The sequence below is a fragment of the Platichthys flesus genome, chromosome 13 (genome assembly GCF_949316205.1).
Source record: "Platichthys flesus chromosome 13, fPlaFle2.1, whole genome shotgun sequence".
NCBI classification, from domain to species: Eukaryota; Metazoa; Chordata; class Actinopteri; order Pleuronectiformes; family Pleuronectidae; genus Platichthys; species Platichthys flesus.
In genome coordinates this window covers 13,275,258-13,291,396 of record NC_084957.1, presented here as the reverse complement: position 1 = coordinate 13,291,396, position 16,139 = coordinate 13,275,258, and the positions used below count along the sequence as shown (strand labels likewise).

General features: G+C 41.7%; 1 protein-coding gene across 1 annotated transcript in view; it reads left to right on the top strand.

Annotated features, from left to right (window-relative positions):
* hs6st3b (heparan sulfate 6-O-sulfotransferase 3b) overlaps positions 1-14,078 on the top strand; it is a 55,213-nt gene extending 41,135 nt beyond the window's left edge. Inside the window, exon 2 of the mRNA XM_062403289.1 lies at positions 11,485-14,078. Within this exon, the coding sequence (XP_062259273.1) occupies positions 11,485-12,253 (769 nt within the window). The 3' untranslated portion in view covers positions 12,254-14,078. The remainder of the gene's footprint in view (positions 1-11,484) is intronic.
* Positions 14,079-16,139: the final 2,061 nt, after the last annotated feature.

Genomic DNA, 16,139 nt, shown 5'->3' with positions numbered 1-16,139 from the left:
CGTCTTCTTTTGTAGATGGATTTGCATGAGGAATTAGAGACACAGCCCCAAACAGAAGAAACCATGACAACGGGGTAATGATAAAATGAATTTGGCTGCAAAAATAAATTAAGAATGTTATCAAAAGATTTGCAATTCTTGAAAATCTTTTTTCTTACAAACCATTACAAAGGCTCTGTTATAGTTATTAGTGCGACAGATATTTGACGAATGAACCATGATTTCCTCCTTTAGATATGTCACATTTGTCCTTTGTTTCTTTATTTTACAATAAAGAAAGACATGTTTCACCTTTTGAAGGGCAATTCCCCCCCCTTGTTTTTATCTGCCAGTCGTCGAACGAGCACTCCTCTGTATGCACACCATGTCAAGTGCCAGTTTCATGACAAGTAAATGAAGGGTCCCATCGTTCTTCTTGTTTCCTCCCCAAGTGACACCCACTGTCCCCATTCCGTCACCATCAGAAAGCCACACAAGTTGCGAGATCCTCAAAAACGGTCCATTATAGGCTGCCAGGGGGGAGCGCAGACGCCATTAAGGAGTGGTATCGGTTACAAATAATGCATGTCTCCGCTCTCATTCTCGTCTTGTCTGAGGGAAAAAACAGGACAGCGCGGGGATGTACAGCTGCACCGCAGAGACCTCGCATGCTGAAGAACGCCCGCGCTCTTACAGACCAAGGACATCTCCTCACCAGAGAAGTGGCGAGGGAGACAGCCCTCCATATGAACCGCCTCGAAAGCCGTTTAGCAACTGTATGAACAACTGCAACAAAGCTGCAGAAACACATTTGCGTCCTTCCCTTGAAACGCATACTGTGAATATCTTTATTGTCCTGAGTCGGGAATATTCGTAATGGTACAGTTCATAAAATGGACTGATAAAGTATGGAGTCCCCATCAGTCTCCGTCATCACCTCACTGCTGGTATTATCAATTCATGACTGCCAAAATTAAAGACCTCAGGGACGGAGGAAGTCATTACCTAGAGAAGTAATTTCTCTTTAAGCGTCTTTGCTCACAGTGCAGCGATGTGCCTGTTTTTTTTTTTCCGCCTCACAAGGTTGAGCGCACATCACGAGCTGTAACATTTTTAAAGTGGTAAAAGATAGCACTAATCAAGATGAATCATTCTCAAATGCATTTTTAAATTCTTGTTCTGCCGCGTGGAAACGGAACACGTGCATGTCAATTCTAAACTCCACTGCTTTGCATGATCCCTCGTGTGAAAGCTCTCAGAAAAGAAGGTGCAGATAGGCAAAGGTAAAACGCCTATCTGCAACCTTTTGCTTTTTCTATTCATGGGACAATCCTTAAAAATGTAATCTCGTAACTCCAAAGGCTCACTCATTTACTGTGAGATGCCATTAAGCTCAGAGGCGTTTATCTCTTTTTAATGAGAGAGCCAAATTGACTTTTTACGCTTTGATTTTTGTGCAAATGAAAGCTTTGCAGAGTATGTAAACCAGACAGCTAAATGTTCCTTGGCACTTTGTGGGCCACGGGCAGCTGCGGCAGGATTCACACTGACGACCACGTGACGAAACGTGCCAACGAGCAAGCGGGCGGTGCTCTGCTCTCTGCTGGGAAAGGTTTCAGGAAAAGTGATGAACAAAATGCAGATTTCATACCAGAGCCACAACAGTTTCATTACAGGGCATGTCACAAACTGCCAGGCTCCCACGCAACAGCGCAACCCGCTGTATCCCTTTGATGGAGAGTGACTAGACCCTGGTTTTGTGCAGGAGATGATTCCTTTGGTGGAAGTAATATCTAAAACATCCTCAGAAGCAGCCAGGTCTGTGACAGCAGCAGCGCAGGGTATCACGTTTTTAATATCTTTTTCTTTTTCTCCTAAGAGCGAAGCACCTCTCCACTCTTTCCTCTTTCTGTGGTTTGACAGCTACAGCAGCACTGAAGCTTAAAAAAAAAAAAAAAGCAGCACAAAATGTTCTCACCTTATCGTGTTAATGACGTTAAAGCAAGGTCTGCAGAATAGTGAGGTTGTCATGGAGATGGCTCACTTGTCATCATGTGATGTATACCATCGCAAAATGGGTCACATGACAATTTGGTGGTCCTGTGTGGGAGGAGATCATAACTCCTGTCCATCACTGAGAACATGCAAATGTCCCACTTGACATTTCTCTGAACGTTCACTCCGACTCCCAGTTGATGACTCTTGACCTTTTCCCAGTTGACGCTCTATGACAGATGTTCGCGGGCAGCTGCTGCTCACGCTCTGCGGCGTCACTCAGTCTCTTGTCCGAGCTCCTTTTTCACAGATGTGAAAGTCGTGTATTTGACATTTGGCTGAACATGAGTATGAGAATGTGGTTTGTCAGCAGAATGAACTTCAAGTATCAGAGGTAAAAGAGTTGAATATGAAGAATCACCCTTTTTAAGAGGTTAAATCATTATACTGTGGCGTAGTATGTTAGGGTTGGTTCATGACCCGACATTTTTTTGGGAGCCAGATAAATTCTGTTTGTTTGTTGATCCAATTTCAATAACATGGCAAAATGGTTTGTTCTAGGTATTGGTTTATTTTTTTTATCAGAAAACTAAAACCAACTTAACTGATTTCCACTAAACTTGAAGGGCTGGGGCTTGGGACGAACCCATGAAGTTGTCGAGCGGATGCAGATTAATGAGCCCATCCAGGATATTTTTTCACTTTCTTTAAAATTGCAACGTTGAGCATTTTTCTATATTTTTGCTATTTCTTCAGGGAATAATGCATGTGTCTTAATTTAAAAATCAAACATATTAAGTGAGCCAATGTTTGAGCGTGTACAATTTGATGTCGATATAAAACCCTATAATACCGGTTACATTTTATTTCTCTTGACCAGATACATGTAGTTAAGCGTAAAATATCAGTTTGGTAGTTTTTCGAGGCCCTTCAGTCTCACACACACAAACAACAGCTCCAACAGGCTGTCATAATGACCTGCTAACTAGATTAGAAATATTTTTCTGCGTAAGGGTTTTCTTTTCTCCTCTTCCTGTTATTCCTGTGAGCCGGGGCCACTTCTGTCAATGTGTAACTGTTAAGTAACCAAGGTCAGTTTGGCAAAAGGTTTATTTCGGCTTTCAATTACATTCTGCCAAATGAACTATAATAAACTTCATGACGTGAGACTTTTTTCACTACCTGATGAATTAGGAGCTCTAGAAAACCAGGAGACACCAGTCACTGTGTTGTCTTTATTAAACAAGAGGAGGAGGAGAATCTAGTTTGCAGATTTACAGGCAAACAATTAGTTATGCTTTGTGTTAACAGCCTAAATTAGAAAATTGTGAGGATGTCTCTCAACAGATTAGTACATTAGGCAATTACCTCGGGCCTCAGCTGAGAAGGGAGCCTCCCCCGGACAGTGGCTTATCCACAGCAACAAAAATATTGTGAAAACCTCCTTTCTGCCAAAAGCTTGATAATTTTAGAGGTTTGGTTGAACAACGAAATGTGTATCCTCTATCATGTGTTTCCTCTGGTAAATTGTAATGTAGGGCCCCTTAAGGTCCCTTTTGCCTGGGACCCCAAAAACTCCTGGGAACCGCTCCTGCTTATACAAAACACTGTATATTAGGATTTGCAGGTAAAATAAAGGTCTCTTTGTTGCCAAGTAAAATCCTTTTTTTACACTGAACAAAAGAGATAAGCGGTTCAGTCTGACATTGTTCGTCCTTGTAACTACAGAGGGAAGACGCTGATAAAATGCAATAAAGAAGAGCAGATTCTGGAAGGACACATCACTTTAAGGGTTCCATCTTTTGTCCCTGTCTTTTCTTTCGATCTGTGTTTCTTTCTAAGCTTAATTCAGACTTCTTTTGACGGCTGTAATCTGATCTCTCTATTCTGACTGTTCTTATCTTCCCTGTAGATTAATAAACACAGTCCCGTGGAAATTAGGATTTTCACTCTATTTTCACGTAAAAATGTCAAAGTATCAGTGTCAGAGGATATTTGACTATGATCGGTGGTGTATTTAGTAAAACTCTACCATAATTTTTTAATATCGATCTACTCAAGAGTACACTAACTGGGATATCTTAAGAGATATTAATCTCAGTATTGTTTTTTATCAACTACGAATAAAGAAACAATGATTTATAATTGGGCGTGATTTTGTGAGTCACTGGTGATGTTCACACGTTTTGTGGATATTTTGCAGCTGCGCAAAAATCTCCTGACGAGTAATTGGTTTCCATTTGACTTTGGGGTTTTGACGCCCTCTTCACTCTCCACAAATTCATTCTGGGTTGACTGTAAATGCTTTTGGACAATCCGTGCATCAGAGTCTTCACCGCATTTATGTGGAATTTCATACGTATACCGCATGATTATTTCATCTCATATTTGTGAGGCAGAAAAACAAGTAAAGTAAAACATGCATTCATCACCAATATAGAGAGTGTCTCATGTACACATCCACTCCTGGTAGAGAGGAAAGTAAGCCCTGCAGCTGCAGCCGTGTTGTTAGCCTTTACTTCTTTGTTGTGTACTTCTAACACAAAGGTACTACAGATGAGTCATACTGCAAAATCACGCAGTCACACCTGCCGCTGAACAAATTTCTTTCTCATGATTCAAACTGCATTAAGGACACAAACAGTTTTTTTAAAGCCTCTGCATGAAGCCAAGCTTTTCATCAACCAGGCACTGTTACACATACTGAAAGAGTGTATCCATGCATACCTGTGTGTGTTGGAAGTGCTCGTGTTGCAACCGTACTGCTGTTTGTTGGTTTTAGGGGGATTGCCGGGGCCATCTCACTGAGAGCTGAGCCTGTTTAGCTGAAGGCAGTGCCACAGGCGTACCCACAATCCCATTCAGTGCCGCTGCTGACTGCTGACAACTGAGTGTGATCAGATGGGCTGTGGAACAACTCGACCAGATGTGACCTGTTGAGACGTCCTAGTCATCTTTTTAATGTTCAAAACTGATTATTGGAAGTTATATTTGAATAAAACAATTACAGTTTTTGCAATTAAGTTAATTATGATAATTGCGACTTTCATCATGTAAAATGTCATCATGTTTTATTGTAAATATAATCTGGGCTGCATTTTTCTCCCGAGGACATTATATTTCTTGGCATATAAATTAAGTTTCTTTAAAGTAGATTTTATAACCTTATATAAAAAGTCTGTGCACTCAGAAAAAAACTGTTTTATAACGCGCTCCGTGGTCACCATGGTTTTTCATAAAATCTCATTTCCTCCGAAGCGGACTGCAAGAGTTCTTACGTTCCACAGGTTGATTTCAAATCCTAAAATAAAATGAATGAACTAGCAGACTGAAGTCATTTGCTGAGATTGAATGTATCTAACTATCACCATGTTGCCTTCCTGTCTCATCAACTCTTATCATTACCATGATTTACCTGAATGAAAGGGACGATAAAACAAAGCGCGAGGAGAGGAGAGGGGAGGGGAGGGGAGGGGAGGGGAGGGGAGGGGAGGGGAGGGGAGGGGAGGGGAGGGATGCTTGTTTTACATGCAGTGCCTCAAGTGAAGAGAGAAGATGCTGGGCATAGCAAGAGATAAACACCAGAGATACACAGGGAGACTGACGGGTGAAATCAGTGGCGTGATTAATGTGACAACCTTTAAGAAAAGGTTATGGATCCGTGGGGAACGCTAATGTCTGTAGGACATGAAGGAGAAGCGGAGTGGATGAAAGGGCAGGAGTCAAGTGAGCTGCAAAGCTACAGGAATGCCCTGTTGTGGATGGGGAGCTTTACTGTAACCTGGCATGTGTCACCAGGAAAGTGCTCAAGGAAACATCCTCTCAATGATGTGGTGTGTTTTACATCAGGGGTAATGGCACTGAATGTTATTACTGACACACTGGCCTTCTCCCATATCATTTGGATAACACTGACTCAGTGTTGTGTTACAGCAACAAAGACAATATGCCCTCTAAACTAATCTTTGAAAGGGCAATACAGCAGAATCATGCTTATAGTAAAGTATAAATATATATGTGTGTGTGTGTGTGTGTGTGTGTGTGTGTGTGTGTGTTTGTGTGTGTGTGTGTGTGTGTGTGTGTAGTATGTATTGTAGCATTGTGGCTTTATCACTTAATCGGAGCAATGTGAAAAAATATATATTATTTTATATTTTTCTGGATAGCTGTGCAGGAAGACGGTCTCTCTTCTTTTTTCCACCTGTTAAATTCTGATCCATTCACTCCAACCTGTAGACAGTGTCAATATTGTGCACAGCTCATCCATGTTAAAACATTAGACATGTTGCTGAAAATATTTGAGATGGACAAGATTCCCAGATGTGAGTAAACATTTTAAATTATCCAAACTGCTCTAGCATCAGCAGAAAATGGTATTTGAAAGAAACAAAGAGCAACTATATATATAGAGTGGGACTTTTTTTGAATATAAAAATGTAATTGATACTTTTGAAATAACAGAACATAAGCAAATAGGCGTTAAATGTGATGTATGCATGTGAGATTTAATGGTCTTCATTTAGTTGCATAATCTCTAGAAAACCAGAATTGACCACGTTACATCAACAACATCCGTGAGTCCTGCTGTCATACACAGGTACTCTTTACTTATATTCTGCCCTTTGGGTTTCAGCCTTTGCTCCATTCTACATTCCCCCCCGCTCACAGAGACGTATTGTTTTGCTTTTTCCTGTTGTCTTTCCCACCCTCGAGCACCTGCAGCAACATCCCACTCCCACACATGAAGGTCCTAATGAGACAATTCACTTCATCCACTCCCAGACAGCGTGTTCCCAGGCTGAACGCTTGAGGTCCCCTTTATTTTAGCAGCCTGTAATCAGTTTGAGGCAGTGGGCTGAATGTCAGTGAGGCTAATAATGGCCAATTAAAAGCCAGTTGCCTGTTGCACTGATATAAAAATGTGGTGCGCCAACTGTTCACTTGAGCTTATTTATGTACTTCGCTCTCCAATCAAATCACAGCAAATGCCACATGGAGCTTTATTAGGCAACTGACGTGGCTTTGTAGGAATGGAAATTCTCCTGTCGCAGTGACATTTCGTACAGAGGAGGAATTTGGTGATTCTCTGAGTAGATTTTTAGATTTTAGTTTTTTAGGGAATGTCAATCATCAATCAGCTATGGTGCTTATCCTTTGAGGGTCGCGGGGGAGCTGATATTGGGCGATAGGCAGGTTACACCTTGGACAGGTCGCCAAAGCACATCTGTTGCATGCTAACACACTGAGATGGTGAACCTGGTCAACATTATACCAGATAAATAGCCAAATAATCCCGGGGTTCGTGTTAGCACGTTAGGATGCCAATTTCAGCTCCAAGCACCACAGCTGTGCCTCACAGAGCTGTTTGCATGGCTGGACATGACAGCTCCCCAAAAGTGAAGCCAAAGCGCCTGGTGGCTGGCTGCAGTATGTGTCATAAAAGCTGCCTCCTCCATGTTAGTGGATGGGACATGGGCCAAACTAAGTCAAAGTAGACATCATATATATGTTGCTCAGAGATGGTTTGTTATTTTTATTAGTTATAATTTGTCCAAACACCACTTCTTGTGGTAAGTTTAGTTTTAATTAGTTGTGTGATGCTTTTAGAAATGGGATGAGACATCATTATTGACAGTTGGCACTCAAGGCTCCATCCTCCAATTGCTAGTGAACAGAGACTGAAAGATGGCGGCATTCTTGTCCGGGATTCCTCGGCTTCATTTCTGGATAATGGAGGACATGGAGACTTGTCATCCAGTCTATGCTAATTGTAGTAGCAACAATTGTATACAGTATATATACAAATACTGGCCTATACTTTTCTTTAGGGTAGCGCAGGGTATCGACCAACTAAACTGCAAACAGTAAATGTGCAATTTGTAAGACATGCAATGGTGATGGAGGAAAGCTTCTGCCTGTTAAACCTGCCAAAGAGACAGAAGGTGAACAGTTTTCTTTTGACACATCCATTGCCTTGTTGGAGGATAGTGTCAATCAACAGCACACTTGAGAATTCAGGGCTTTTTGCTGCGAATGCTGAATGTACCTTTTTGGCAGTTTTGCAGTGTTATCACACTATAACCTGCGTAGAATAGGTGTGGATTGTGATCTACCTGAGAATATCTTGTTTCCTTCTTGCTCAAAGTAACTCTTTAATAATTCGTTGCCAGCATTGAGCTTAAAATTGAAAAAAAAATGCAGTAGAACCAGAGACAGAACAGACAGCTTTCATGCATTTATTTATCAAACGCTTTCCACATCCATTAACCACATATATTTAAATTACACAATGCTTTAGTATTCCTGTCTGCAGCGGCTCCTTCATCTGCTCTCCTCATCATTCCATTTAATACATACTTTTGAATTCCTCCTCCATCTCTATTTAATGACCCCTATTTAGTTTTTGCTCCACTGAAGACGGGCTGATGGCGCTGCTGCTGCTGCTGCAGAGATGAGAATTTGGGGGCAGGATGAGTTGCGATGCGCCTCCTATCCATTATTGATCCATGATTACCAGGAGTTTAGTTGGGTTCTCGACTTCAACACACCGAAGGGGGCTGTTGAAGCGATGCGGCTGTGTCACAGCTTTGCCATACGAAATAGTACGATATTAAAATGACGTATCAAAGCTGCCTCCTGCGCTCTTTGCCAAAAACATCTACTGGAAAGCAGCGGCACAGTGTAAACTGCTCACAGTGGTTTCGATAGTGAGTGTGAAATGATGGGAGGGGTGGTATTGATGATAACAGAGGCCAGGGGTAAGAGAAGCCTGAAAGCTCGCCCCCTCCCTCTTCAGCAGCCATCTGCATCACTCAGGGAAAGCCTCCTCGAGACAGCTCCGCAGACCCGTTGATCCTGATGCATTGTGACACTGATGGTGCACACAACTGACCTTTGGGCTGTCGAGTGCACTCAAACAACACTTGCTGCATGTGTTTATGTCCCAGAGACAGTCTAATGAGGATGTATCTGCCAGCCAGCCAACTGCAGGAGCAAGTGCTAGGATACAGCTGCTGTCACCAGGGCTCTAATCACACGGCTTCTTGAGTGACTCATTTCGGGTAACGTTGTCACGGTGGAGGCATTCTAGCAGCAAAGTTAGGACAAATCTTTCCTGGATACTCTCAAGACGTTTTATTGGCAATCTTGTGGTGCGTTCAAAATGATGTCAAATAACGTTACTATTGGTGCACATGAATGCACCCGAATGGTATGATAGTGTGTGTGCTCATTAAAACCATATCTGAGTGATATCAAAGAAAATACCCGTCAATGCTTCTTATATAAAAAACGCTTGACGAATCGCAGTGTCAGTCTCCGCAGTCCATCATGACATTTTAACCTTTATTTAAACCATCAAATACCTAAACTAAACTAAACGTCCCTACATAATGTACATCACTCATAAGAATAACCTAAACTGACTGACACCGTGTTTGAGAAGGCTTTATTCGACGTGTACTTTGACTTTTTATTTTTGGTCCATGTCCCATCCATCAACATATATGAGGCCTAAACTGCGGCCAGCCACCAGCTGGGGATTGATACACTTTATCCATGTTATTTAGACTCCAAATCCCAAACCCTTACATATGGATGTGCAGATATGGATATAGACAAAAGCAGCAAATCCTCATATTGAAAATGCTTGAGACAGAGAATCTTAAAGGTTTTGCTTAGAAACTGGCAAAAATGATTAATAAGAGATCAAAATAATTGTATTTCTCTTCATCAAGTAGTTGTTTAAATAGCTTTTTTAGGTCTAAAAATTATCTCCTATCCTTGATATCTAAAGATACCATAATATAATCTAGTTTTTATTATAAAGAACATTTAGATGATTAATCAAGTTATCGTTAAAAGAAGATAGGAAACAGACCAAAAAGTAAATTTACCGCTATCAACAGCCTGAATAAGGTTTGGTCAAAATATTCTACTGACTGCAACATCATCCACAATGGCTCCAACTGAAGGACAAGCAAGTATAAACACAGGCGTCTTTTTTATATTCCACTTCTGGGTGAGTCCTATTCAAGGCTTTCTGTGTGGAATCAACTGAAGCAGCATTGAGAGCAGCCTTGGTGTCGCTGTGAAAGCTCAGCGCCACATTCCACTTTATCTGCCCAGACCGTCCTCCAGAGAGGGGTTTGTGCCATTAAATATTCACACGGCACTCACAGGACTTCATCTTCGAAGAGGCTTACCTGGCCAACACCTGTCTGATTCTTTGTTTTCCATCAGAATGCGCTTTGACATATGAAGATGTGTCTCAGCAGAGGAGATGTCCTTGAAGGTCTTCAACCTTGGCATCAAGGACAGATAGTTTCACTCTCCAACAAAATGTCATCAATCATCCACTATTCCTACCCATGCGGTTTGATGATTTTAAAAATGTATTATATTTCATTTTATTGTCAGGGCTGTCGGCTTTCCTGGATGTCTAGGCCAAAGGGCTTTATCAGACTCCTCTGCAGAAAACTGATTTATCAAAGTTAAGCTTCCACATTGTATTCAGTGTTGAGTTAATGTCTGACACCATGTACCAACAGTCCGATTTGCGGGTGTCTTGCGGTTCCTATTGCCCTTGCTGCATATTAAGTAAAAATAAACAACATGTCCGCCAGTAAGAGACCAGTGGCCTGTACTACGAAGCAAGTTCATCATACCCAGGATATCATTTCATTATCTGACGTCACGTAACCCACAAACTTAATCTGCTCCAAATCAGGTTATAGCGGTTCGGCATAAATTCCCATTGTGATTTACCCAGGTAAGAAGTGAATCAGCTTCATCGCACTGACAAACCTGAATTAAACCTGAAGTCACCTCAACAACCTTAAATCCTGCTTTGTAGTACAAATCTCACGTTACTCAAAAACACATAGAATGGCTAAATTTATCATTTTTTATCCATCAAAATGTTTCATTTGCAAAGGTGGACTAGAATGGATGTGAAATAGCCAGCCTGGATTATCATCTTCTCCCGTTGGCATATTCACTGGAGAAGCACGTTTTAAAGAAATAATAGTGCTCGTTTACCGGTTTTTTTTTTCAATGTAAAAATGCTCTGCTGACAAAGGATGGGTATATTACCCAGTTAAAGGTCGCGCATATTCGAGGTACAAAAAGTACTTCCTCATTATTTTGCAGCAGTGACATGTTTGGGATTCAGTTGCGTCAGTTTTATTCACTCTCACTATGTCCAATGGTTATTACCGTAGCTAAATTCCAATTTATTCTTAACGATGGCAGGTGGGACATCTGCAGAATGGAAACTGTAGTAGCCCAATATTTTTTTTAAATAGTTGCTCTGATGCAAGGGTAATATGTAGAAACCCCTAACAATGTCATTAGGCAGAGTTTTAGTTTGCCAGTTAGCGTTCAACCTTGAAGTTTCATGCACAGACAAAAGTCACCATCTGTCAGTATATTGTGGGGCAGCCCTCTGTGGTGATGATGATGATGATGATGATGTGCTCACAGCTCTCTAACTGTTTGTTTTGGCTGCAGGAACTTCTACTACATCACCATGCTGCGCGACCCAGTCTCCCGCTACCTGAGCGAGTGGAAGCATGTTCAGCGTGGCGCCACATGGAAGACCGCCCTCCATATGTGTGATGGACGCTCCCCCACCCAGGATGAGCTGCCCACCTGCTACAGCGGCGATGACTGGTCCGGTGTCACCCTGACGGACTTCATGAACTGCCCGTCCAACCTGGCCAATAACCGGCAGGTCCGCATGCTGGCTGACCTGAGCCTGGTGGGCTGCTACAACCTGTCCTCGATGAACGAGAGCCAGCGGAACCACATCCTGTTGAGCAGTGCCATGAGCAACCTGAAGAACATGGCATTCTACGGCCTGACGGAGTTTCAGCGCAAGACGCAGTACCTGTTTGAGCGGACGTTCAGCCTGCGTTTCATCTCCGCGTTCACGCAGATCAACAGCACGCGAGCCGCCAACGTGGACCTGAGCGAGCCCGTGCGCGGACACATCGAGGAGCTCAACTTCTTGGACGTGCAGTTGTACGAGTACGCAAAGGACTTGTTCCTGCAGCGATTCCAATTCACCCGCCAGAGGGAGCACCAGGAGGTGCGCTTGAAGCGGCGCGAGGAGAGGCGTTGGCTGAGGGAGCAAAGGGAGCAGGGCAGGCCGTGGCAACCCAAGTACAGAGGAGGCGGAGACAGGGGCGAGAGAGCGGGAGGAGGTTTTGAGGAAGGGACTGATGGGGACATTCCGACCACTACTGAGGACTACACAAGCCAAGTGGCCCGCTGGTGAAGCTTTGGTCCCACAAAGAGAGAGGGGCAAAAGAGAGAGAGCGGCCGATGGAGATTCCTCACAGACTACATCAAACATTTCCTTTGACGCTCTCTTGCACATCCTATGTCTCTCTCTTCCAGTCTCACCATTAATCTGTCTCCCGCATCTATCCGTCTCTCAGCTTCAGTGTGATCCAAGCGCTCTGCTGTTTCTTTGCGAAAACTGCCAAGTCTGTGAGTCTCACAGCAGCTCTGCCTTGGACTGCCTTTTGGTGTCTTAAATCTTTAAATGCCGTTTATATATTTTTTTTGTCATTCATTTTTGCCTTTGTTGTTTATCATTTGTTGGGGGAAAAAGACAGTAAACTGAGGTGAAGAGAAAAACAGAGCCTGGCAGAGACTGCAATGCTTTCAATTTTGACATGAAGTGCAAAATGAAATAATGTCACTGAAGTTATTGTCTTTGTTGCAACTGGTAGAAAAATTTTCCATTTGAAAGTTGTAGTTGTAGAACTGATGGTTGCATGTCACATGTTATACTTCTAATTGGGGATAATCATTTCCAAAAGATATACAGTACTGTAAACCAAAGGGAATAAACACAAAATACAAAATAAATTTTCTTTTAATTTAATGCCGTTGAAACCCTCTCTGACGCTGGACTCACAAGTGTGCGTTGTGTTAACGCCCGACTGTGTGTCCGACATTTTGGCAGGAATCGCCATAATGACAACAATCACACGTTTCATGCTTGGGACACACAACTTAGCCGGTTTCTGTGCTAATGTGCCATGCTAGCTATCAACACAATGCTAAAGCGAAGTACGTGAAGAAATAATACCCACAATCAGATGAACACGCACCAGCTGCCTCCTCCGCACTGTGTGATTTGATTGGCTGCTGCTTGAATATGTGTTTAAACCCAATTTGAAAAATGTATCACTGAGCAACGTGATGCAACTGAACCAGAATGCAGTTCGGCAACTTATGACGTCACCGCGTTCAGTCAATGAGCCGCATTATGGTTGACAACTCCCAACGCACGTGTGAGTCCAGCGTTATGATGCATGCAGTACCCACTTTTTAAACCAAATTTTACAATACTGATGCTAATATTTTTGCAGTGCAACATATACAGTATTATGTTCAAAGTGCAATACTTGGCAGGAGAACACTTCTCCCAAAGACATCATGGTGTGCACATAAAGCTTGTCACAATGGGGACATCCTGCTCAGAAAAACGTCTCTCCCAATACCTTTGCAAGAAGTTTGTGTTTTTTTTTATATCAGAATTTGAAACAAGTATCGTGCAATGAGACGAGCACACACGTTTTCTCAAGTGGGGGGTTGTAGAGGAGAAGTTAGGCAATAGTACAGGTGATGAAATGTGTCAGCATGGCTGGTGTGTGGCCCGACTGTAAATGAGATGATCAGCATTCAGTGCTCATGGCCCTCCCCGTCACACTGTCTGCTTTTACATGTTTGTAGAGCTGACTGCAGCCGCACCGTGGGCAGCCAGGGCGCTCTAATGCCAGCATGAGTGCCAGCCTACAAAGACCAGCCTCAAAGCAGACAGTGGAGAAATTAAACACTCTGTCATTTCTCCTGCCCAATCATTTTCCAATCCCTCAAATCCAATCAGCGGAGCGACACATGAGGATGAGAGAGGTCCCTGCTTTCATATGGTTAAATAAGCCTCAGTGATGCGTTTGATGCCTCTTATCTCGGTCAAAATCCCTGCTTATCAAATTAAACGTTCACTAGATGTCAACACTGAAGTCATTTACCTGCTGCTGTTCATTTCATGTTTCTTCAAATACCTCAGATTACATGTTTTTCTTCAATTTTCAGGACTCACTCGTGTTTTGTCGTGTTCGGATGATTTACACACTGATGCAGTGAATGAGCTGAATGAGCACAGGTTTGATTGTTTGAGCTGTATTGGTGCACTTCAGTGTGGATAGATGGGGCGGAACGAAGGTGAGTCGTGTTCATCAAATTGATGCCACTCGATCAAGTGTTTCACACGTAGGTGCCAGCAACAGCTCTGAATACTGAATCAGTCTGCGCGGTTAAATCAGAATTACATCCATCAACATGCAGTTTGTGATGCAGTCATGAAACAACAACAAAATCTGATTTACTGTCATCTCAAATATAGGCACATTTGGGATATTTGCAATTTTACCTGGAAAACATTTTTGCAATAAAATTATGTTAATGAAATTATATTATTCTCTATCCAATAGATTTCAAATGGAATTGGGATTTTAAACTTCACTACAGTTATACAATAGTATTTTCTGGAGTACTAATGCCACTTAATGGGGAGATTATGACTATAATAACATTTTCCTAGTTAAATTATGACTATATCCTTGCCCTGAGTTTCTTATTGAGTGAAGATTTCATCCTCGTAAATTATTATTTTTCTCATTAAAACATGAGTGTATTCTCATACTCTTGAGGTTTTCTCAAGTTAAATTAAAAAGTTTTCTTCAATATGGCCCTAATAATTTGTCGTAAGGTTCAAATGCTATTCATGCAACATTAAAATATATGTATCATCCACAATATCTAATAATTAATACGTTTGACAGAACCTTTTCAATTGAAAACCGCTTTAATTTCTGCTCAAGTCCACAAGTTATTGCATATTTCTCTAAGGATTAAATGTTTCGGACTTAATACACAGCAATCATCTTTTAAGTTGGTTAAACTACATTCCTGTACATTTTAATTTAAATTTAACCTTAAAAAAACCTTCACATTATCAGGACTGTGTGGGTGTGGTTTAATCAGAGCTGTTCAGTGGTGCACAACGTGCTCAGATCCTTTAGTTAAGCAAAAGCACCAGAACAACAACTGTGGGGTTTGTAGTAATGGAGCCAGATAATAGCAGTGAAGAAATGTCATTAAATGTACTTACTTTTAGTGTTTCATAGCAGGGTGGGGGGAGATGGAAACCCAAAGAACAATCATCCAAACTCAGAGGGCAAATAACCGGAATGTGTAATAAACTGAAAGGTAAAGAAACTCCAGGGAACAACGACAAGGAGCCCCTGAGCTGAACAGGAAACAAATATACAAACCGACAAAGACGACTGAAGAGCTTCGCAGACACGTAATGCTCAATGTTGGGGAAGATAATTAAACACAGGTAGAACACATGAGGGTTGGGCAGACAACCACACAGGAGGGAAACCAGACAAGACAGGAAGTAAAGAAACAGATCGACACATAAGGAAAGTAACTTCAGAGAAGAACAGGAACAGACAAATCCAAACTGAACTATAAATCCAAAGATCCAAACCCTCAAACTCAATGAAATAACAAATCCAACAAAATGAAATGAAAATTCAAAGCCCGTGAAATTGCAAAAACAAGGCCCGACAGTCACATGAAGTCCAGCATTGGAGCAAATCCTGACAGACATATATAAAGGCTAATGCTGTTATGGGTTAATGTTCTGTATTACCACTGTAGATATAAGGAAGCATTGTAATCAACTAATATGAAAAAATTTATATTGATAACAAGCAAAAACATATTGGGAACTACTGGTGAAATCTCACCAAAGTGTAAACATAGTGGATTTGAAATTTAACGTAACCTACGTGATTAGATATATGTAATGGTGTTGGTGTGTCTTGGCCAAAAGGGGGTTGAACAGAGCCATCATTAATGTTATTTACCAAAACATTGATTTAATAACCAGTAAAATGTCAGCCTGTTGTTACATTGCTGCTTTTGCTCAGCCAAAGAATCTGAATACCGCTATAATCAGAAATACAGTGTTTTGAATGTACTGCTTATTCGATTTCTATTTTAAAATGGCAGTCGCCTAAAGGCCACTTGTTTTTGGACAATTCTTTAAATAAACTGTGTGATAAGCTCCTCTTTGA